This window comes from Carcharodon carcharias, chromosome 16 (assembly GCF_017639515.1).
Source record: "Carcharodon carcharias isolate sCarCar2 chromosome 16, sCarCar2.pri, whole genome shotgun sequence".
NCBI classification, from domain to species: domain Eukaryota; kingdom Metazoa; phylum Chordata; class Chondrichthyes; order Lamniformes; family Lamnidae; genus Carcharodon; species Carcharodon carcharias.
Window position 1 is genome coordinate 63,370,689 of NC_054482.1, and position 23,729 is coordinate 63,394,417.

Here is a 23,729-nt window from a genome sequence, read left to right on the forward strand (position 1 = left end):
GCAAACATGATATGTTACATGGAATGAGTTTTGTAGCTTAGTATTTGTTCTTCATCCTCTAATTTTCCTCTCCTTAATTCTTTTCTTTTAAAGGTTTGGAGTAAAGTTCAACAAAGCCACTGTCCATGCTTAATCCCATTGTAAGATAGCATCTTCCCATGCATTTTAAGCAGGGCTCAATGAATAACAATCAAAAGGAAGATCCATTTGTATTTTTATTGCCCCCTTTTAGTTTCAGCACCTTGAGGCTGATCATAGAACTCCACTGCTACCATTCTCTATCACAGCCTAGACCAGGGATTATTTTAAAGTTGTGCCTTTTGGTTTAATTTTATTAATGTTGTCTGCCACCTGTAAGGATATGTGTAAATATATACTTGAAGCATAGTTATTGATGTAAAAGACAACAGTTCCAAAAGTGACTCTGCCCATCTCAGGTCACCTCCTGCTGAATCTCTCAAACGTGTCTTGGTTACCTCTAGACTTGACTATTCCAATGCACTCCTGGCTAGCCTTTCATTTTCTACCCTCCATAAATCTGAGGTCATCTAAAACTGCATTGCCCATGTTCCAACCCACACCAAGCCCCTTTCATCCCAGTGCTTGCTGACCTATATTGGCTACTTATCTGGTGATGTGTTGATTTTAAAGTTCTCATCTTTTGTGTTCAAATCCCTCCATGGCCTCCCCATTTTTTGTAACCTCATCCAATCTTATGTATTTAGATGTCCGACCTCCAATTCTGGCCTGTTGGAACATCCCCGATTTTTATCACTTTGGTGGCTGTGATATCATCTGCCAAGGTCGTAAGTTCCTGAATTCCCTCCCTAAACCTAAACCTCTTTCCTCCTTTAAGATGCTCCTGAAAACATACCTCTTTGACCAAATTTTTGGTCATCAGCCCTAATATAAGTTTGTGGTTCCACGTCAGATTTTTTGATAATGCTCCTTTGAAGCGCCTTCTGGTGTTTTACTACTTTCAAGGTGCTATATAAATACAAGTTCTTGTTAAAATCAATGTAAGAGTAATTGAACTGGCCAGAAGTAGTGAATTACATTATATAAATGCAAGTCCTTTAGGTTTCCCCATAACTTTCAAAATGTACATTTACATTGTATAAGGAAGTGATGGTGGCTCAGAAAAGGTGAATGTATTTAGATGAAAGGGCAGAATCGCAGAACGTATCCATTTTAATTTCTCCTAACGGCATTGCACCACCCAGGGGCACTACTCAGTCAGTAGTGACAAAGTGGCATGGTTGCTCAAACAAATGCGCAGTGTATTTCAGTATTTAAAACATTGAAATATACTAATCCTTTTTTTCTCGTCAAAAAATGAACCCTCATTCTCAGTATTTAAAAGAAATTATTCATTCTTCATGGCTTAAAAAGTATTTGAATCAGACTTTGCCCTAGGATGCTGGCTGTAATTCATTTGTATCCAGTTGATCGTTTGAGTGTCCCAGTCCTTGTAGCAATAAGCTATACTGGATGGACTAGACTATTAAGTTCCTGGTTTATAAATGAATTGAGACTTTGTGGTACATTAGAAAATAAATTGTCCATACAATAGAGTATCAAATGCATGCAAAGGACCTTTATAAGCTTGTACCATGCATTTTACTTGAAAAAGTAGTTTTGTGTGTACATGTTTCTTTGCATGTTCCTGTATCAAATGAAGCTTATAGCATAGACCAATAAACAAGTGGATGGATAGGATTCAGGTCACAGTATCAGAACATGCAAACTTGGTAACTGCTGAGAATTTTCTAAATATTAGACTGGTGTAATTTCAGATGTATCTTAGCTGCTTACACTATGTATCCATGAAATAATGCAAAACAACCTAGAATATTTGAAAGTCTGATTTATGTGAAAAATTCTTATGATTTTGTAAATCTCTGTAGAACTCGGCTTTTAATAATGTTGGAATGCATTTGAAATGCAATCTAGTTAGATCAGGTAATTTTTACCTTGTACTTAGATTTTTCACAATTCCAAGTTGCTTATTGCTGTAAAGTTCACAATGAAAATGTAATATGAATTAACAGTACTTTAAAATGAACATCAAGATTAAGCATATTCCAGTGTTTTGGAATAGTCTACAGAATGACTACAAATTTGAAAATACTGATAACCTAAATTTTTGAAAGGGTTTAGAATTGATTCAGTTCATGTTAAAATGATCTTATTGTCTGGGGTGTTTCAGTTGCCCCTTATTTAGTACTCTATTAAAGTCTGCCTGGTAGCAGATATTTTGTGCATAGTTTTTTCCAATGCTGTGACACCAGTAAATTTCTATTCTAGAGATGCAAATGTGGACAAGGAGGCTGTGGGAAACACTTCCTCCATTCTTGATATCACTGGAGCAGAATTTTTTGCTAGGCATTGCTGGATAAAGCTATAGAATGGACTTCCTTGGTTATTGATTAGTCATTATTCACTTATTAAAACTGAGGGTGCCCAAAATACACTTTTTTGTGAGCAAATTGAATTGTTTTGTCAAAAGAACTACCTGACTAGGCAATGTCAGATATTCCTTTGGCACTGATCAGACAATATTGTATTTGAGAGTGAAATGTGGTAATTATGTATATTTAGTTTTGCCAAAAGGGTTGCCATAAAAGGCTTTCTACAAAACATAAAAGGACTGTACATGACAAGTCAAGATAAGGTGCATTTAAATTACCATGACCTGCGAAGTTGAATATTAAAATGCATCTTGCTATCCTGTGGCAGTTTGAAGCTATTGCACATAGTAAAACCACGGACTGACTTTAGTCCTTCTTGCTGTGTCTGCTATGATTGCCTTAAAATTTGATTATACCATCATGATAGCTTTATCTTTTTTGTCTTGCTTTAATGTATTTATGTAAAGAATACAAATAACTTTTTCCTATTGGCAAGAATCAAGTAACCGAAAAGTTTTAATGTTTGAAGGTTTTCCGACAAGTGGTAAAACGTATTAAATTTCTATGTTCTATGTTCTATCCTGCTGTTTATGTATTTGTCTGTATAATTGCAATGTGTGGAGCAGTTTGCTTTACTCCACCATTTGCATGTATAAAAAGAAACCTCTGTTAAACTCAGTGCCAAGTTTTGAATTTTTTCAAAAAGAATCTTAATAAAAGCAAAATACCACGGATGCTGGAAAAACACAGGAAGTCTGTTTCCCTCCATTTGATGTCAGAGTTAGTTTCGAGTCCTTATGCTCGGAAGAAGTCATATGGACTTGAAACATTAACCATTTCCCTCTCCACAGTTGCTGCCAGACCTGCTGAGTTTTTCCAGCATTTTCTGCTTTTATTATAGTTTTATCCTATCTTGTTGATTTCACAATGTAATGTTTACTAATGGAGAATTTAAGATTTATGTGAGGTGCCTGAAATGAAATATTGGGCAGTGGGAGATTGGAAACTAATAATAAAAAACTGCAGATACTGAAAAGAGTCAGGTCAGTCAGAATCTGTGGAGTGTGTTGGGATTGGGGCAAACTTGATAATCCAAAATTTGAGCCATCAAGTTATGCAATACTTCAACAGACTGTTAACAGACCAGCCAGCCTTGGTCATTAATGACAGCTGAAGGGATAGACTGTAACTTGAACCTGTGGATTCTTTCCACTTGACTCCAAATAACTCATCTAACTGACCACCCTCATAAGTAGGATGGTGCTTGATGAACAAATGATAAGCTTACAAATGCTTTGATTTTTCTAGTTTTAGTCATGAGACTTTGTGGTCTTCAAAGGAAGTGTCTGGTAAAAAAGCTACATTTGGAAAACTGTTTTTCTTTAAATTGGGAAGCGTATGACAAGAGGCAACAATTCAAGCAAGTAAAACACAACTTGGAACTGATACCACAAAGTTTTTAACAAAACGCTGAGTGAGCGGTACATAGAATGAGCTCCTGGCTAGAATAGTGAAAGAAAAATCCCTTTAATTATTTACTAACAATCTGGTTGTCACAATGGGAATAATTTAGCATCATTCTGGATGGATAAACTAATCTGTGCTAAGTTATTTTCTCATAACTTAGTTTGTGATAAATTTTGGGAACTTGGTTCCTGACATGGAGCCAGTTTTAAGAGTGCAGAACTTAAATTGACATGGGTTGTCCAATTCATATTGTTTCTGATACTTTGGAAGTGGAAGTCTCCTTGCCAAATTTTCCAAACTGCACTCATATCAAGTGATACCCCACATTGACAAGCTGCCTCAAAATTTAACTAGCGAAGGTTTAAAAGTATTATTCCACTTTTGTTTCTTATGCATCCACATAATTGCTTATTAGGCTTACTAATGAATTTTCATAGCATCAAAACAAACATTAAAGTTTAAGCCTCTGACAGCTTTTTGACTTGGTAACATTGAAGCCAAGCAGTTTTAACATGCCTTGCTATTTCAGATATTTATTTCACAATGACCCATTTTCTTTTCTCTTGGGGACATAGCTACCATGTATTTTGAAAGTATCTGACATGACCATGGTAACATTTTTTTAAGCCCAGAGTTCAACTCTAATTCAAATTTATGGAAAGGTTCTCTCCTGCCTGCTGTAAAGATCCTATTCCAGTTACTGGAAGATTATGGTTGCTGCATACTGAACTTGGTAGCTCTGAACCCAGTTCATAAGAATGTTTTCTGAAATGGAATAATGTCACATTGGTGCATTAGGAGATGGTATGAGGTGGAGATTGAGATATGCATGTCCTTGCAGTAGAGAAGAGGAAGCTTCACTGCATATTATACCTATACTATGCCTTAGGAGTACTTATGATTTGGTAATTGTGTATTCTAGCATTAGAACGCAACATTAACTGAATATTACCAAAAAATTATATTTTTAAATTGTAGTTTCACAACTACTTTTGCCTGGTGAGCACTGAATTTGACAGCAGTTCTTGTGATTTTTGTACTGTTGTGACTATAATCAGAAAATATTGATCATTGACATGTGCAACTTGTCTTGTTTCTGAAATATAATGCACTGCATGATATAGATGTTATCATGGTTGCTATTTGCACTTTAATAAAGTACATCAGTTATTTACATTTATGATCTCATTTTTATGTAATGTCATCAGGTGTTGCAATTGACTCCTCACCTTCTGCCACTGTCCTTTTCAGCTGTGGTTTGAATCCAACACAGATGAATCTTTCTCTGTTTTCAGGTTCAGCCAGTTCCTACTGGACATGACCCATCGTATCAAACTATTCATAGGGCATTAATGGACATTAAACTGGCATGATTACTGAGACTAGGCTGGTAGTTTAGGAGGTAGATGCTTTTTTGATCCCAGGTTTAAAGACTTACTGGGAGAACCACCCATGTTATATTCATTGTGTAATAAAGTTGCATTAAACTGTTTATAAAGAACAGGCATTTTGGAAGGTAGAAGGAATTCAATAAGCATTACCTGCCTCCTGGGTACACATCTTTTAAGAAGAGCTTGCTGCCTAAGTGGAATCATTGAAGCCTGATGCCCTCTACAACCAGGTTGCATAACAGCCATTATAATGAGCTAGCAATACCAATTTAACATGGTCTGTATGACTACAGGAACAGCTATGCACTGTGCATTTCCAGGCCCCTGTTTTCTAGGACTCATCTTATTAAGGTCCTGCACAGTATCTTGGGTAATTGTTTAATCACCACTACAGCATATCTAATTGTAGTTACTAATCTACTGCCACTGGAAACCAGTCAGCCATCATTATCACACTTATCAAAAGTGCAACTGCTTACTCATCTCATTTCTCCATCAGTTGAAGATAATTTTCAAATTGATCTAATGTCATGATCAATCTGTAAAACAAAATGGCCTGCTGGTACATCAACTCCAACACTACTGATCCAGAAACCCTATGCTTCATTTCTGAAAAACACATTCATATGGATTCTACTGAAGACAAAGTTCAGCTTGGTTGACACCTGATCTTGGAATGGTCACTTAATTAAGGCAGAGTGCTACTGGGTGTGTGGAAATGTGTTCCTCTGTGAGTTGACATCTTTAAGGGAAGAGAAAAGCAAAGAATAAAAACTATACTTTGGGATAGTCAAACTGTACTGTGGGAGTAGGATAAAAATAACCAAAAGTGGAATTGAAGTTCATCTACAAAAAAAAAGTCAAAATATGCTCTTTAAATTAGTTTTAGATTATATTAAACCTCCAGCACAATTGAAGTTTAAATATACAACTTTAAAAAAAAAACAGATTTTGTGGCTTTTAAAATCAAAGGCCCTAAGTCAATTGCCTACAGAAATAGAAATGAAGCCTTAATATTCAATACAACTCCAGCAGTAACTTCAAATGTTCTTCCGAGTAGCTTGCTGCAAATTAACAAAGACCACAAATGCCAGAGATCTAAAGTAAAAATGAAGATCAGGTTCTGAGAGAGGAAAAGATTAGCAGAGGTTAACAGGTCACTTTCTGGAGCAATCCTTGAGTGGATGGTTAAACCCAGAATGTCAAGCCCCCTTTCTTAATTGCCGTTTGATTCACAGTGCACTTTTTAAAAAATCTTTGCTAACCACCTTAGTATTATGTGCATTTCACTGTGTGGACAGCATGACAAAATTTAAACAAACACCACCAAAAAAATTGTGAACAGGTAAAATGGGAGAGAAAGAAGAAAACCTGTAGTGATTATCTGTAGTTTCCTGTTGGCCTAGCAAATCTGTCATGCAGTTCTGGTATTTTAAACTACAGCACAGACTAGTTAAAGTTGTTAGCGCACATTCTTTTACATTCCATTGATCCTACTCCTTAAACCCAAATAATGAGGTTTTCTTTGGAATAAAATGCACAGATTAACTATTTGAGCCAGAGACACATTAACAAACTGATTATACTGTCTACCACCTGTTGCCAGTGATTTATTTTAATAGTGTGAATTATAGAAAATTTTGTTAGAAATGCTATTTCTTTAAGCACAGTTATTGACAGTGGACAGGCATTTTGGTGTGCTATTGAAATGATTGTGGATTAAAGCGATAGCTATATATATTACATTTTCTTTTAAAAAAGCAATCATTTGAAAACTGACTTGTTCATTCCCTTCTTTCCAAAGTGCAGCATTAATTCTGGTTTCTGTAAATAAAAAATAATTTTTGAATACAAGTTATTAAATATTATTACTATCTTTTTTTACACAATAAAGGTACTTACCCAAATATTAAGTGTTGTACGTGAACATAACCATCTAAAGACAAACAAAACAAAATAACCAGTAGGTAGTTTTGTAGATGTAGCTTCAATTTTAGCTAACCAGTCACTTTTGAAAATGCTGTGTAAACATTCTTATTTCTACCATTTTTCATTGTTTCGGAGGATATTAGTTACACAATCTCCTAAAACCAGGAAAGTGGTAACCAGCTGTTTAGAGTTTCATCAGTGTGCAGTACAAATTGAACAGAAGGTGAACAGAAGGCATACATTGGTATTAGTTCTAGGTTTGTAATGGAAAACTGGCAAAGCTGTTTACAGAATATGTGAAGTGTAAGCCCAGTATCAGGGTTGCATAATGATTCAGGAACCTGACTATTGAATCAAATGCTTGTCAGAAATATTTACTTCTGATAAAGAAACTTCACTTAAAATTCTAACCAATCTTTTTCAAATGTTGATGCAACTGATGTGGTTTTACTAGCCGTTTGAAAATTATTTGCTTTAGAAATGAAAATTAAACCAACTATAGCAAGGAGAATTAGTATAGAAAATATTAGCCAATAAAGTCAACAACCATGAGGGCAACAAAATAATTTCAACTATTATTGTCAACTCAGTATGAACAACTAGAAAGTGAGCTGAGAAAAATAAGAAACCATACCGTGACAATGACAGAAAATTGCAATGTCAGTAGTAAAAAAGTGCTTGCTAGGACACCACCCAATCAGCTATTCTGCATGTGTAAGCAAAGACAGTGACCATTCCAAGATATTTAAGCTTGGGTAGGGGACAGAGATGAGAAATGATAAAAACTCAGTCTGAGTTTAAGCTTACCCGATGCCTGCACATTTTCCAGAAGGGGGTGAAGGGGTGGTTCAGTGATCAGGACTACTGATCAAGAGTACTAGCCTAGCGATACTAAGGTCATTTGTAGCAATCTTACTGTCACTCAAATTCAGATTAGCTAACTCAGAGCTGACCAAGAATCAGTTGTGACTCCTTCATAATCTGTGCAGTATAGTACAATACAAAGCTTGAGCCATTAAGGCACTGTGTTGGGGGGAAATAAGCAACATTTTCTATGCAATTAGAATCTAGTGTGAACATTATCTGTGACAAGTGCTACTTACATTTGCCCTCAGCATTCCGACAGATTATTTGGTTTCCTTCTCCGACATCTATTACATCCAGCTTCTCTCCAGATTTTATGGGTAAATAAAAAGGTCCTTTTTTTTCTTGTACAGCATTGTGCTCCACAACTGCAATGTTCTCCACAACTATCTCTTTAGTATACTAGGAAAATATTCACAAAAAGTTGAAATGGAATTTGTTCGTACACCACAAAATACATACAAATGAGGAAGCTCAGCTGGAAAGACAGCTGAGAATGTCCTGTTACAGCATCCAGATGTTTGAGTTTTTGCCCTCACTACCTTTTTCTGGATGTCCATTCCACATCACGAATCCTTTGAGAAGACTCAATCCTAAACTTTATCACTTTAAACGTATGCTTCTTAGTCATGTCCATCACCATGCTCGACTCCATGATCACTAATCAGTCAGACTGCTTACCCAAGATCATGGATAAGAACTTTCTTCAGTTCAACATAGTTTATAAAGTTCCTGCACAAGCTCTCTGAGCCTTAGGGACTGATCCCTTAAACATTCCTTCCAGCTTGTTTAGCCAGACCCAAATGAAAGCTGCCTTAGTACCTTGTGTGAATGTCACAAACTTCAAACTCCACATCTTAGTCAACACCCAAGACAGCCCGATTTCCACCTGTCCATCAGCTGCCCCTCTGTCCTTAACTCTAACTACCACTGAAACTTAAATCCACACCAGTCATCTCTTGGCTCAATTATTTCTATTCATCCACATGCTGATGCCAGCTTCATAAACTTCAGCTTTTCCAAAACTCCGATGCTTGTATCCCATTACACCCCACTTCAAAAGCATTCTTATCCTTTTCAAGACATTGAATTTAAAAGCCTTATTCTCATCTATAAGTTTCAACACCTCCCTAACTCCATAACCCACATTCTTGCAACTTTGACATATCTCTATCAAAGTATCAAGATGCACCAACCCTGGGACAGCCAAACGTAGCAGAGTCAAGGGAGATCCTCAAGATTTAAATGTTTTCCAGGATGGGAGTGAGTTGGGGGAGGTGGGGTGGGGGGGGGGGGACCCTTCTAGGAAAGGGGCCTGCACTTTTAACGAGTTCTGGTGTGTATGGTGCTCCATACTCCTCCACTCCCCAGGAGAAATGTGCAAAATACACACATGATTACATAGGCCTGGCTTTTATGGTTTCCAGCAGGATGAGTGGGGCAGATCTAGAAGTGCACGGTACGCTCACTCCCACCCCCGCTGTTTCATCAGTGAATCAAGCCAATTAGCGTCTACCTGGAGGGAAGGCAGCCAATTAATTAGCTGTGTGATGGAGGATTCCATGCCCAATCGAGCTTTTAGGGTGGGAAATCTGGTGGAAGACAGGTCAGACTGGTAAGCAGAAACTGGTCATGGCTACCCATTTAAAGGAACACTGGAATTAGTTTGTTGACAACTTGAGGGGAGATCAACATGAGTTCACAAAAGTTGTTAGAAAGAAAACTGGTAGGAAGACATAATCCTTGGGGAAGGATCAAGTGAAGCATTGGAACAGTAGCAGGTGAAAGAATGTTTTCCCATCCTGGTGACTATCGTACCAGCAATGTCCTATTCAGGACCCTTGCTGTTGAGGAAAGAACATATGAGCATACCTGTCCTTCCTGAATTAGAAGTTTTGAGAAAAAGTCATATTCTTCCCTTTAACTCTGAATTTCCTTCTCCATGGTGAGAACAACAATGTCTATATCCAGAAGGATTACATTTGAATCCGCACCACATATTTCATCTCCCAGGCCAAATGGAGGGACTCAGACAAAGGATGGCTGCACAGTTTGGCAATGGCTCCATTGTTCGACAATGGCTCCTTGCAGGTCCTCCTCCAGGTGTGTGTGATCGGCAGGAGATCCTCATGCCGAGAGTTGGCAAGAAGAGACCTTCCCGCCAGTCCAAAGAAGCCTAGGCAGATATCGCAGAGGAGGTCAGCAGTCACAGGATCATCCAAAGGACCTGGCTGCAGTGCCGGAAGAGGCTGAATGGCCTCTTTCTTTTGTTGGGGGGAAGCATACAATCATTTTGTAGATGGACCTATAAGGAAGGGTGTGAGGATGTCAAGTATGGGATTACCTACTTACTGGATCACGTGCAGAAGGTGGAATAAGCAGACATGCCACACTGCATGGCAGCAGGGGATTCTGAGGAGGATCTGAAGTACAAGACCCATTTGTTTGCAAGCATCATTGTGAAGTGGTGGCTGCTGACAACATACATGTTGCCCACCCAAATAACAGCATTATCTTTCCATGGAAGACTTACAACAATGTTCCTTTATCTTTGCAGGAGAAAAGCACACTTAATGCCTGTGAGAGGTCATGGACCAGAGGCGGAGCACCAAAACTGGCCATTTTGACTCCTCTGCAGCAGAAGGTTTTGGAGATGGCAGGTTGGTTGGTCATGGACAGGCTAGAGGACGGCCCTGGGCTGGTGATATTCCAACGGCTGATAGCTCTCACTGGAAAGATGGTACTGAATGGGGATAGTGGGAAATTGGGGAAGGGAGTAGAGATGGGTTTGACTTTAGCAGCTTGCAACATTTTGGGAGGAATGTGTCTCTTGATTTTGAAGGGGCTGAGGTTTTAATCCCAGTTACCATTTTCCATGGTAAGAGTGTGTAGGAAATGTGTATATCTGAAGTCATCTCAAAAAATGATGGTGTCCTTCATAATCCTCATTTGCTCCACTCACAGGGGGGCCACCACATGAGGGACCCACTTTAACTTCTGAGGAGGAGGATGGAGCCTTAGAGGGTGCACTATCACATCCTTGTACAGCACCCAGCACCAGCTCAGATACATGCACCTCAGTGGCTATGCGCGAGTCACTGGAAAGGGTTACACACACTGGTGCAAGCACATCACAGTGTGTTGATGTGTGCAAAATACCAAAAGGGGTGAGTGTGAAGATATTACTGTATAATGAATTCCACATTCCTAGTTAAATCATCGCATTCTAAGAGACTCCTGCATCTCTCTGCCATCCAAAGCATGTTGCACACCAGCTTTTACCACTGGCTAGCTTGGCTCCTCCTTGCTGTCCACAGACTTTTGCTGAGATTCTTTAGCAGAGGATGTGGCTCACTCCATTAGATCATCCTCTCCAGAGGGCTAGGTTGTGCAAGGTACAGCAGACCACGACGATGAGAGAGACCAGAGCTGGAGAATATTGCAGAGAGCCGTTTGCATGATCCAAGCATCAAAATCTCATTCTAAGTAGGCCAATAGCCTGCTCAATCACGGCTCTCATTGTACAGCATCTCAGCCTCTATACACGGATTTGTCATCGGAGTCATAAGCCATCGCTTCTGTGGATATGCCTTGACTCCCAAGAAGAGTCCAGTGGCTCTGGTGGACAGAACATCCCTAGCACCTGGGTGTGCCTAAGATGTAAGAGTCACAATTATTCCCAGGATAGCGGGCACACACCTGCATGATCCTCTGACGAAGGTCTCACACAAGTTGCACATTAATAGAATGGAAACCTTTTTGATTCACAAATGCCCCTGGCTGTCCTGATGGAGCTTTGATAGCTAAATGGGTTCAATCGATGATATTTTGAATTTGAGTATCCAGCTATACTTGCAAAGCCTCTACAGCTCTCTTGGTCTGACTACCATTACCTGTGCTGAATATAATGAATTTATTTGCTCGCCTGAACATTGCATTTGTCACTACTTTTATGCAATGGTGTGTTGAGGCTTATGAAATGCTGCAAAGGTCTCCAGCTGATGCCTGGAATGACCCCGATGCATAAAAGTTATCTTGAGAGCAACAGACATAGGGTGGCCACCAATGCAACTGGAACTAAATGTCTCCAACCTGCAATTCATAGAGATATGTCACTGTCTCCCTGGAGAGATGCAATCTACAAAGTCACTGGCGCTCTGACAGCTGAAGATAGGTCATCCTTTGCCTGTACACTCTGTGCGCAGGATATTGTCTTCTCCTACCTCAGCCTTCTCACTGTTGTCTCTCTTCTGCAGGTCCTTACACAGCAGCAGGACCCTCACCTGCCTGGACTATAGGGTGAACCTGTTCTTGAACAGCTGCCCTCTTCAATCTCCATCTCCTCCCCACAGGAGGAGGAACCTCCTCCAGATTGCACAACCCCCATGGGCGATAGCCAACTCCAGTTCCCATGCTTGAGTCCTCAACCTTTATTATATTCCTCTCCGTAGGCCCCCTCCCTCACTCCCTCCTTATTTGTTATGGCAGCCTAAGAGCAGTGAATAGATAAAGCGCAATAAGATCCAAACGCTGCCACCTTTACCAGCAGACTCTGTTGCTAAATGTAGCCACAGTTCCACTTGTAGGCCTTTTATTCTGCCCTTGCTCCTCCTCGTACCTGGCGTGACTCACTCCCAAAATGTTTTGTGTGTGCTCAACAAAAAATGAAGTGGACAGCGTCAAATCACAGTTGATTGGATGTTTAACAAGGTCAACTGCTCAGTAATTGGATTTTAAAAATGGCAGGTGGGCTTATGATTTCGGGGCTCACGTACTTTTGGAGACTGGCATGATGACATGGGGTTACTGACCCAATGTCATCATGCCATCTTTTATATGAGTGTATGGGGTAGGGGCAGCGAGCCCAATTTGTGGCTGTTAAATTCCAGTCCAGTCTTTTAATCAACAAAGCTAAACAGGGCTGTTCCTGCTGACCCTAGTTTATCCACCATGTATTTTCAGTGAAAATCATATTGAAATATTTTGCAGAATGCATTTAATTGGGAAAGTAAACTCACATTAAAATTTTCTCTAAATTCTTGCTCTTTTAACAGTTTCTTTTTGTCCACTTTCATCTCCTTTTCTTCATTTAAATCTTTTCTCTTGCCTTTGAATATTCTTTTCGCCTTCTCTCTAGTAAAATGAAATAAATATTTTACAGTTCCATATTGGTCTTTTAGGTTTATTGACAAAAAATGACATTATGCTTACAAACGGAACAGAATATCATTCTGCTTTGTAACAGAATTAAACATCTAAAGCCAATATAATATTGGCTGTGGCGTGCTTAGGGTTAACCTAAAGATAAAAGATATTATTGAAGTTCTTTATTTGAAGTATACAGGAAGTTCGACTTCCTATGTTATTTGTATTTATCTCAAAGCTTTATTTTAAAATGCATGCCAGCTCTTTTTTTTATAGTCAAAGTAGAATATTGAAATTTGTTAATGATGGGATTAGGGTGAGCTCCAATTGAAGAGGTAGCAGTGGCACAGGCACGATGGGACAAATGACTGCTTTCTGTACTGTAATTTCTGTGACCTGTTAGGGATGCTAATGGTTTGGTAGATGAATGTTCTAGTTACTCATGTTCTTGCAAAGTTTTTTTTAACATAGATCAACTGCAAGTTTGCAGCTGTCAAATGTTTTGAAAAGAAAACTACCTATGCAGTAATTTTAAAAAAACTTAAGTATTCTTGTGTTCAAATTTTCTTTCCTCCCAAAGGCACTACCCCTTATTGAGATATATTTCCACTGGCACTGCACCCAAGGGACCAGTCTTTCATTTGCAAATCTACAGTCTCAATCTGCAATTTGACAATGGTGAGCATCATAGCCATGCCCAATTTTGTTCTTGTCCAACTTACATCTACACACCAGTTCCAAATCCAGCAACAGGGATCGCAATCAGAAGTGGGAACCCCCCATAGCCTTCATTCCCCTACCCTGCCAATCTAGTAGTGCTGATGTCAATTATGGAACTCTACTGCAACTCAGCTGAGATGATTTGAGACTTTCCTGATCTGTATTATTTAGTATTGCACTGAATGGGGCATTTATTTATTCAAGTCAAGCAGGAAGTTTGTGCAGCTCTAATTTAAACACACACAAACACACGGGACAAAAATCTGGATCCAAATTATCTTAAGAGTGAGGAATATATCGGTATAATTTACCAATTTGATGTGGGTTGTTGTTAACATGTCAATTACAGATCACAAGTTTTCACAATTTAATTTCACTGCATAATTTTTCTACATTGCACCATACTTTATAATTGTTTTCATATAATAGAATCCCAGATGAGCTTCTGTAGAGCAAACAATTTACACTTAAATGACTATTAGGATTGAAAGATGGAATGTGGATGTGTCTTGGTTTCTGTGCTGGGAATTCATGGTTTTTAGGTTTAAGAGGAATGATATTAAAGTTCATTGATGAAACTAAATTAGAAGCCATAGCATGGAGAAATAAAATAGAAGAGTGCATCAAGAAGACTGCATTAAGGCATAGATGGATTCAAGGTGGAAGATATAGTTCAATTGTGAATTGTATATTTTGGGAAAAGTGACTATAAAAGGAGCATTCCCTTAAGCAGGATTTATAACAGAGTGAATGGAGAGAAAAATCTGATTCATAGTTTTTTTTAAAAAAGTGGGAGTGCAGGTAGGAAAGTTTTCAAAAATCCAAATTGGATTTTTAATTTTATACACTTCAAATAAGATCAATGAAGTGATGCTGAATTTGTGCAAGGAATTGGTTAAGTCTCAGTATGGGCAGCACACTAAGACTGGTATGAGGGTGAGTAAAAAATATAGTAAAGATTCACCAGAAATGATACTTTATAAAGAAAGACTCAACATGTGGGCAACATTTGACTAGGAAAGATAATTTAAACAGGGATCTAAATGATACTTGCATAATTATGACCAGTTTTGAGAGAATAAACAGTTAATTACTAATTATGAAATTGGTAATAAGGTGATACGAACTGATGACTACTGCTAGATGAACAAAAGAGGAAGTCAGAAAATATATTTGTTCATAAAGGTTATTAGAAGATAGAATGCTTTACTTCAAAGCAGATGTAACAAAAGTACTTTTGCAGGCTTACATTTCATAAGGTGGCTTTCTGTACGATCTTTATATCATTAATAATGAAGACCACCACTTGGAAATTCCCCTCCAGGTCTCACACTATCCTGACTTTGAAATTTATCACTGTTCCTTCACTGTCGCTGGGTCAAAATCCTGGAACTCCCTCCTTAACAGTATTGTGCATGTGCCTGCACCACTTGGACTGCAGCAGTTCAAGAAGGAAGCTCACCACCACCTTCTCAAGAGCAATTAGGGATGGGTACTAAATGCTGGCTTAGTCAGCGAAGCCCACATCCAATAAATGAATTAAAAAAAATAAGCAACTAAAAATTGAAACCTTTTAAAATCTACTTCTTTGACCAAACTTTTGGTCACCTGGCCTAATAGCTCCTTATGTAGCTTGGTATCATATTTTGATTTATAATGCTCCTGTGAAATGTTTTGGGGTATTTTATAATGATTCACAGAATTGGCCATTCACCCCATCATGCCTATGCTGGCTCTCTGAAGGAGCAATTCACATAGTGTCACTCCCCTGCCTTCTCCCTGTAGCCCTGACCATTTTTCCTTTTCAGATTATACTCCAACTCCCTTTTGAATGCCCTGATTGAACTGACCTCCACCACACTCTCAGGCAGTGCATTCCAGATCCTAACCACTCACTGCGTGTAAATGCTTTTTCTCATGTCGCCATTGCTTGTTTTGCCAATTACCTTAAATCTGTGCCCTCTGGTTCTCGATCCTTCCATAAACAGAAACAGTTTCTCCCTATTTACTTTGTCTATACCCTTCATAATTTTGAACACCTCAATCAAATCTCTTCTCAACCTCTTCTCCAAGGAAGACGATTGCTTCCCTTATTTGCTTTTGCAATTCCCTCTGAACTTTCTATATTCGGCATGGTTATCGGTTGTATTATCCAACTGACATCTGTCATAAGCACACTATTTCTTCTTCATTTTAATCCTGTTACAGTCAGGGAGAGAGAATGATGGGATAACTTTTCTCCTTCTTCCTCACCTCTCAGATATCCACATCAAGGTGTGTGTTTAGAGAGAGTATTTTACCTTCTTAAGGGTTGTGACTTTTAGGAATAGACACGAAGCAGGCTTTTGAGCAAGTTTAAAATTAGAAGAAAAGATAACCTTTATTCACACAACACCCCAAAATGTAAATGCAATGAAAAACACTCACTTCCTCATGCACACAGGTACAAACACACAAGTAAACATGAATTCTAGAGAATGAAGCATGCAGTTAGAATATTAACAGAATACAAGAAGCAAATCATGTTCAGGTGGAGTTCTTTAAGGTGTACACTGTGCAGGCCTAGATGGATTTTCTCTCGTGATTCTTTGGAGATGAATGTAAGCTGGAAGTCTCTGGATTTCCAGAAGAGGTTATGGCCCACTGTAGAGGTGAATCTTTGCAGGTGTAAATGAACTAGTCTCCTCACACTGCCTGAGGAATGGTCCCTCGTGTCCTGATGGTTTCCAGACTGATATGGTTTCTGTCTGGTGCTTGGAATAAGAAAGATTGGTTATCTGAAGAGAGTTTTGATCATGTGACCCCCCCCATGATCAATATCTCCATTGTCCACATAACCGATTTGAAGTTAGAAGCCATGGCGACATAATGGGGTTGAATGGTGGCTGACCACACCTGCTTATGATGAACTGATTTCTGCACGCTCTCTTTGTTAAGCTTTGAACTTGGAGATGTAAATTCTGGGCTTGAGTTTTAAATACCCAGTCAACAGGAGGTGAGATTCACAAGTGGTCTCACATTGGGAATGTCTCCAAGGGAGGGCATTCCACCCATGGTTATTTACATTTTAAGAACTTTCCAGCAACATGTTCAGACATGAATTAATCCTTTGTCTATCTAAATGACCCTTGACAGTCATTTTGGGCAGCATTTTGACCACTTTTTAAAGTTGATTTCAAAAAAGTTCACATTGACTGAAGTCTGAATCTTGAAAGTTAGGAATATGATATTCTTATTGGGCACGACAATCCCAAATCTTCTGTTATCCAGAGAGCTCTGGATTTGTTTGCCCTAGTACCTTTCCCATTTGTTGGAATATACTTTGACTATGTCTGAACCATCTCTTCTTTACAAGCAGCTCATTGTTTGATTAACATTTGCCTGCCAACTTTGATTCCAATTTATCTGGGTCAGGTCCATTCTCACCTCACTGAAGTTGGCTTTCCTCTGGTTGATTATCTTACTCTGGATTGTTCCTTGTCCATTTCCATAGCTAACCTAAATATTATGATATAATGATCACTGTGCCCTCAATGTTCTCCTACAGACACTTGATCCACCCAATTCCCAGAACCATGTCTAGCAGTGCCTCTGTTCTTATTGGACTGGAAACATACCGCTGTAGAAAGTTTTCCTGAACATATTCTAGGAACTCTGGCCCCTCTCTGCCCTTTACTACTATGCCAGTCAATGTTCAGATAATTAAAGTTCCCCTTTATAACTACTCAATAATTCTTGCTCTTCTCTGTAATTTCCTTGCAAATTTGTTCCTCTATATCTTTCCCATTGGTTGGTTGCCTATGGACTACACCGAGCAATACAATTGCAGCTTTTTTGTTTCTTAGCTCTAGCCAAATAGATTCTGTCCTTGACCTCTCTGGGACATCATTTCTCTCCAGCACTTGTGTTCTCTTTAATCAAAATCACCACTCCTCTTCCTTTCCTATATTTCCCTAACACCTTGTATCCAGGAATATTTAATACCCAGTCCTGCCCTTTTTTAAGTCAGGTCTCTGTTACATCCACAACATCATATTTCCGCATGGTAATCTGTACCTGTAACGTCAATCTTATTTACCACACTCTGTATTTACATAATGCACATTAACCCTAATTTAGATTTTATTACGTTCTTCCTCACTCTGAACCCACCTTATAATTTATTATTAGTACCATCTGTCTCTCCCAGTATACTGGGCGCCTTGGTATTCCTTTCTGATATTACTCCTGGTTCTCACACCCCTGCCAACTTAATTTAAATTCTCCTCAAGAGCGTAAGCAAATTGTCCTGCAAGCAAATTAGTCCTGACTCTGTTTAGGTGCAACCTGTCCAACCTGTACAGGTCCCACCTCACCCAGTGCTGATCCCAATGTCCCAGGAATCTAAAGCCCTCTCTTGTGCACCATCTTTCCAGCCACACATTCATCTGCTTTATCCTCCTTTTTCTATACTCACTTGTGTGTGGTACCAGGGTGGTCCAGAGATTACTACTTTTGAAGCCCTGCTTATTAATTTCCTACCTAGCTCCTTAAATTCTGACTGCAGGACCATATCCCTCTTTCTGCCTATGTTGTTGGTATCAATGTGGACCACAACTGCTGGCTGTTCACCCTCCCCCCTACAAAAGTGCTCTGGAGCTGTTCAGTAGCATCCTTGACTGGCACCAGGGAGGCAACACACCAGCCTGGATGCATGTCTGCAGCCTTAATGTTCCCCTACCTATCGAATCTCCTAATCCTATTGTCCTTCCAGTCTTCTTTGTTTCCCCCATGAATAGCTGAGCCGCCTGTGGTGTCATGGCCTCAGCTTTGGATGTACTTGAACCATCACTTTATTCAGTAATCAGAACTGAATACTGGTTGGAGAGTGAGATGCCCTCAGAGGACACCTGTCCATTTCTCCTTGACTTTTTGGTGGTCACCCATCCCTCTTTCCCTCCATACTCTTAAACTGCGTGGTGACTACATCTATAAACGTGCTAATGATGAAGTTCTCAACCTCATGGATGAACCGCAGTGACCCTAGCTACTGCTCAAGTCCTGAAACCCGGAGCTTGAACTGCTGCAACTGATGACACTTCATGCACACATGATTGCAAAGGACATGAGAAACATGCCAGAGTTCCCACGTACCACAGAATGTACACTCTAGAAGTTGGAGCAGCTTTGCCATTCGTCTATTAGATAATAAACCTTGCTATCACTAATATACCTTACTGCTACTAATATACCTTATATTTACAAATAAAGACTCACCAGCTACTCAGTTTCCTTCTATTGATGTCACTTAAATATAGAGAAGCTAACTGAATTCTTTACTTACATTTTTAAATGATTTTAATTTTACAGCTGCTTAGACTCAGTCCCTAACTTTGGAAAAAGTGAAACACAGCAGCAATACTCACCAGCCAATCAACTCACAGCTTTCCTATGATTTTACTGTTTGTTTTTTTCCCCACTTCTTTCAAACTCAGATGCACTACCCAGTCACCAAGTGTCTCCTCAGGTAAGTGATAATCCTTGCACTTAGGCCTCAATTTAACTTCTTCCCGGTGCTCCCGATTCCTCCCAGGTCTGCTCCAGTGACTGAGTCTCTCCTCAGGTAAGCGCTAAACTCTGAGCCTGGGCCTCAATTTATCTGCTTCCAAAGCCTCCTGATTCCTCCCAGGTCCACTCCAGCTCCCGAGCATCTCATTAGGTATTCTTGAAGCATTTCAAGAAGAATGCATTCATTGAACCTGTTTATCTTATGTCCTATAGGATAGTTTTGAGAGGGGTTTGGAGAGACAGGTACTGTGTGTTATCAAGGATGGAGTAATAGAATAGATGACAATTAAGGCAAAGACTGTAATTGATGAGAGGCTTTTCAGGGGAACAAGAATAGTTAAGAATAAGAGTGCCTTTTTGGCGTGCATAAGGAAGACGTAAGACCTAGTTTATTGCAATGTTCTCAGAGCAGAACTGGGTATGACCAAGGCAAGACAATCATTGTATGACCACCTCAGAACCTTGTGATGGTCTTGGCTGTAAATGGATTATATTAGATTTGTTTTTTGATGATCAGAGACTAATATAATTCACTTACAACAGAGAATATAATATTTTTAATTAATGGTTTTGAATAGGCATTTCAAGAGGAGGAATATTAAAAGGATACAGGGCGATGGATGAACCAAACAGCTCTAACTGAAGAGCTGCCTAAGGGCCTGTCTCCTTCTGTACCATAATTTCAATGACAAATATACAAACTCTTCAACATTTTAGATATAAAAAAAATCACAAATGCTTGAAATAAATCATGTAAAAAAGACAAGTAAAGCTTGAAAGACATACTAAGCAAATCAACATTCAAAAGAGGAAAATGGGTGAACATTTCAAGTGAGACTCTTCTCTAGCCTAACTATGCAAGTTCCAAGTTAACATGTCAGGTTGATGGCCTTTCATCAGACTAATGAAAGGTCCTTGACGTGAAACATTAACTCTGTTCCTCGCTCCAAAGATGATATCAGGCAGGCTGAGGATTTCCAGCATTTTCTGTTTCTATTTCAGATTTCCAGCATCTGCAGTATTTTGCTTCTGTACAAAAGTTCTGAAGCTGGGACATATTTGAAATTTTGAGCAAATTTTTCCTTCAGATGTGAACTCAACTGCTTTGCATTGCAGCATTTTCTGTGTTTTATTTTTGCACCCTGGTTTAGTTTGTAAAATCATCATTTTACCTGGTCACTTTAGCATCTGCAGTGAAGCCATCTGTAAAATTAAGCAAAACAGTTTACAGAAATTATCCTTTTACTGTATATTATTTTGATCCCAGTTAATGTTAATACTGGACAAGTCACAACCCAGGGTGATAGACCTTAACATTTTTGTTATATAAAGAAACCATGGAGGAAAGTTATTAAACAAATTCACAGGAGTTTACTGAAGAACTTATAAAGAATAAAACATTTATTTAACAAGGGAAAATGAACTATATTAAAACAGACAAAAAAAGGTTGCAAAGATCTCAATACAAATGGAAGAAAATGAATTCAAACTCTCAATATTCCTTTTATCCCAGTAATACCTTTATAGACACAAAAAAACAGTGAAGATTTACCATTACCTTAACACCAAGGCTTCTTGCTTGGGCTGGCCCAGTTGCAAACAATTTTCTTCTGGTGGATTTCTGAGCATTCATTAGATGCTTTTTCCTCAGCTGGTGGTCTCTCAGACACCCAAAATCCCACTCTAAACTCACTATTATTTCAACTGCAGAGCAAACACGAGTTCCCTAAACTCAGCCCACAGCAGCTTTGCCATAATTCTTATCAGAGAACTTAGAACTCCTAAGTTCATTCTCTCACATACACACTCTGAACTTCTTTTCTGTCCATCTGTCACTGGACCCCTGTCGCTAGGCAACAGCACATTTTTTTCTGCTTTGTGTTCTTTTTCCAAATCACTAAATTACTAACCCCTTTGTAACCCACCTCTTTACTTCAAAAGTTGTAAAACCGCATTAAAAATACATGTATCCAAAGGAAATCCAGGAAATCTGACTTTTTTACCAGGAGGCCCTCCAGAACTCCCAGCACCAAGTTCACAAAGAAACTAAATTAAACGAAACCATGTTCACCTTTCTTAACACACAAATATAAATATAAATTAAACTTAAAAAGTTATACATTGGTCCTGACAATATCCATATATAATTTGATGAATGCCAAGACTTACCTTCATTACTGCCATCCAGTTTTAAAGAGGGAAGAAAGAAAATAAATTAATAACCACAAATCTGGACATAGTTACATATTTTGTTACTAATGATGAAAACTATATTCACCAGTAATTATTTAGCTACCATCCAACTGACATTTAATGCAAAATCATATAAATTTAAAACAATGCAATCCTTTTAACAGAACTGGAATCACTGAATGAGATAGCTGATCCACATGATGCACCCAAATGACACCATCAGTGCAAAGCCTGTTGGATTTTGCCTACTCTCGGTAGGCCAACCGTCCAGCCAATCAAATTGGCAACTGGATGACTGACAAGCTCTTCTGCACAATTTCTGGCTGGTGTCCCAGGGCAACATACTTAAATGATTGAATATGCCTCTTACAAGTAAGTTGCATTTACTTAATCAACATTTTTCTTTCAACATGAAAGTTGCAGGTGGCTAGAAGGAGGTGAAATTCTGCTGCAAGGTTTCCTGGTACCCCTAGAATGTTGCTGGCAGCACTAGAAGGAAAAGTGGGAAAAGGATCCCACCAACCGCACTCAGAAATGCCGGCTATAGGTGGGAGAGGAAATGAGTTTCAGGAGCATCACTGGAGGGATCTGGATCCAAACGTAGGGATCAGCAAGGTTTTGTGTGAAACAACAGGACAAAACCTTTGAAGAATTTACTCCATTATACTACAGTAACATACCCTTAAGCATTTTACACTGTTTCACTCCCGCTTGTATTTAGGTGTCTGGAAATCTGACTAAAATTTGCCACTGCTGCAAGGATTTGGTTGAAGGATTGCTTTCATAACAAGTTTATTAATTTAAGATACCAGTCGACTGAACGTACCAACTGGATAACAAGTATATGGCACTTATGCAATAATATTCATTTTCAGCCAGGACATGGTCCATATCACAAATCTCCACCTGGATTCTCAATCTTGGATACTTAGTACATGCCAGGAAGGGATTAAACATTTTGCATTGACAGAGAAAAATAACAGGACCACTTGGTACGTGCAACATTTTGTAGTCAAATCAAGAATGGTACTACCAGAAGTAAGATTTAGCAAGTACAAGCTCTACCAGTAACATTACTGGAATCAGGACAACATTCTACAATAACTACTACAGCAATCTGTAAATATGCCATTTTCTTCAGGTTTCAAGAGCTATAATACATATGTCACTATACCTTTCAGTTTCTTCTAAATTTGTGATTATTTCTCCAGTTCTCTTTACATTTTCTTCACGCTTCCTGAAGATATTTTCCCAGCTAGTCTTACTTGTGTCTGATTTGGGTATTCTGTCTCTATAAAGACCATAGAAAAATATCAGAGAATGAACTAGCAAGAATATAGCAAGAATATAGATTTAGTTGCCATCACTAATTTCACTAGAAATGGTAAATAAAACTTTTGGATGCATAGAAGATGGAGGCTGAAACATCACTGACATGCTATGTACATCATAAGGTGTACATGGTGTCTTGCTGATACAGGATCACAGGCACAAGTGAGCACCTGCAATAAACAGCACAGGCAATAGTGAGCATCTGACATGGAGGATGTCACTATGCAGCTTCTTAAAAGGTACATGTCATTGTCTATACAACATCACAACATCCCCCTTTTCCCTTCTGATAAAAGAAAAACTTTTATAGTTTTTATATACACAAACACAGCAGTGAATATAACAAGATTGAATCACAATATAGGGTCTTTATATATGAAGATGACATTTTGTTGGGCGTATGACACAACCGTATCTTGTTCCTGTGTAGTTGTGTGTGTACTGTGGTTGTGCATTCTCAGCTTGTGTTTCTCGCTCAGAATTGTTCACTGCAGGATCATCTTGTCTTATAGTGTGGGTATTTGTGTTGTTCTGTGACTGAAATAACACCTGTGTCTGAGTCATCGTCATTCTGATTCGTCTGTGGTTCAGCATGTGCAATGCGAATATGCCAACGGTTCCTTCTCAGGATCTGTCCATTTTGCATTGCAACTTTGTATGACTATGGGCTGTGTGCACTTTTACAGTACCATTCCTTGTGCCCATGTCTTGGTGTGGTGATCCTGTACGC

At 38.9% G+C, this 23,729-nt stretch overlaps 1 protein-coding gene across 3 annotated transcripts in view; it reads right to left on the reverse strand.

Moving 5' to 3' along the window:
- Positions 1-23,729, reverse strand: part of LOC121288856 (FYN-binding protein 1) — a 110,359-nt gene that overhangs the window by 4,114 nt on the left and 82,516 nt on the right. For 2 of the 3 annotated variants that reach the window (XM_041207653.1, XM_041207651.1), the window contains exons 17-23: positions 22,842-22,958; positions 21,644-21,651; positions 20,647-20,677; positions 13,081-13,195; positions 8,302-8,464; positions 7,172-7,205; positions 7,050-7,093 (exon numbers count right to left, since the gene is read on the reverse strand). In XM_041207653.1, coding sequence (XP_041063587.1) covers positions 7,081-7,093; positions 7,172-7,205; positions 8,302-8,464; positions 13,081-13,195; positions 20,647-20,677; positions 21,644-21,651; positions 22,842-22,958 — 481 coding nt within the window. In that variant the 3' untranslated portion in view covers positions 7,050-7,080. The remainder of the gene's footprint in view (positions 1-7,049; positions 7,094-7,171; positions 7,206-8,301; positions 8,465-13,080; positions 13,196-20,646; positions 20,678-21,643; positions 21,652-22,841; positions 22,959-23,729) is intronic. The other variant, XM_041207652.1, reaches the window with a different exon arrangement.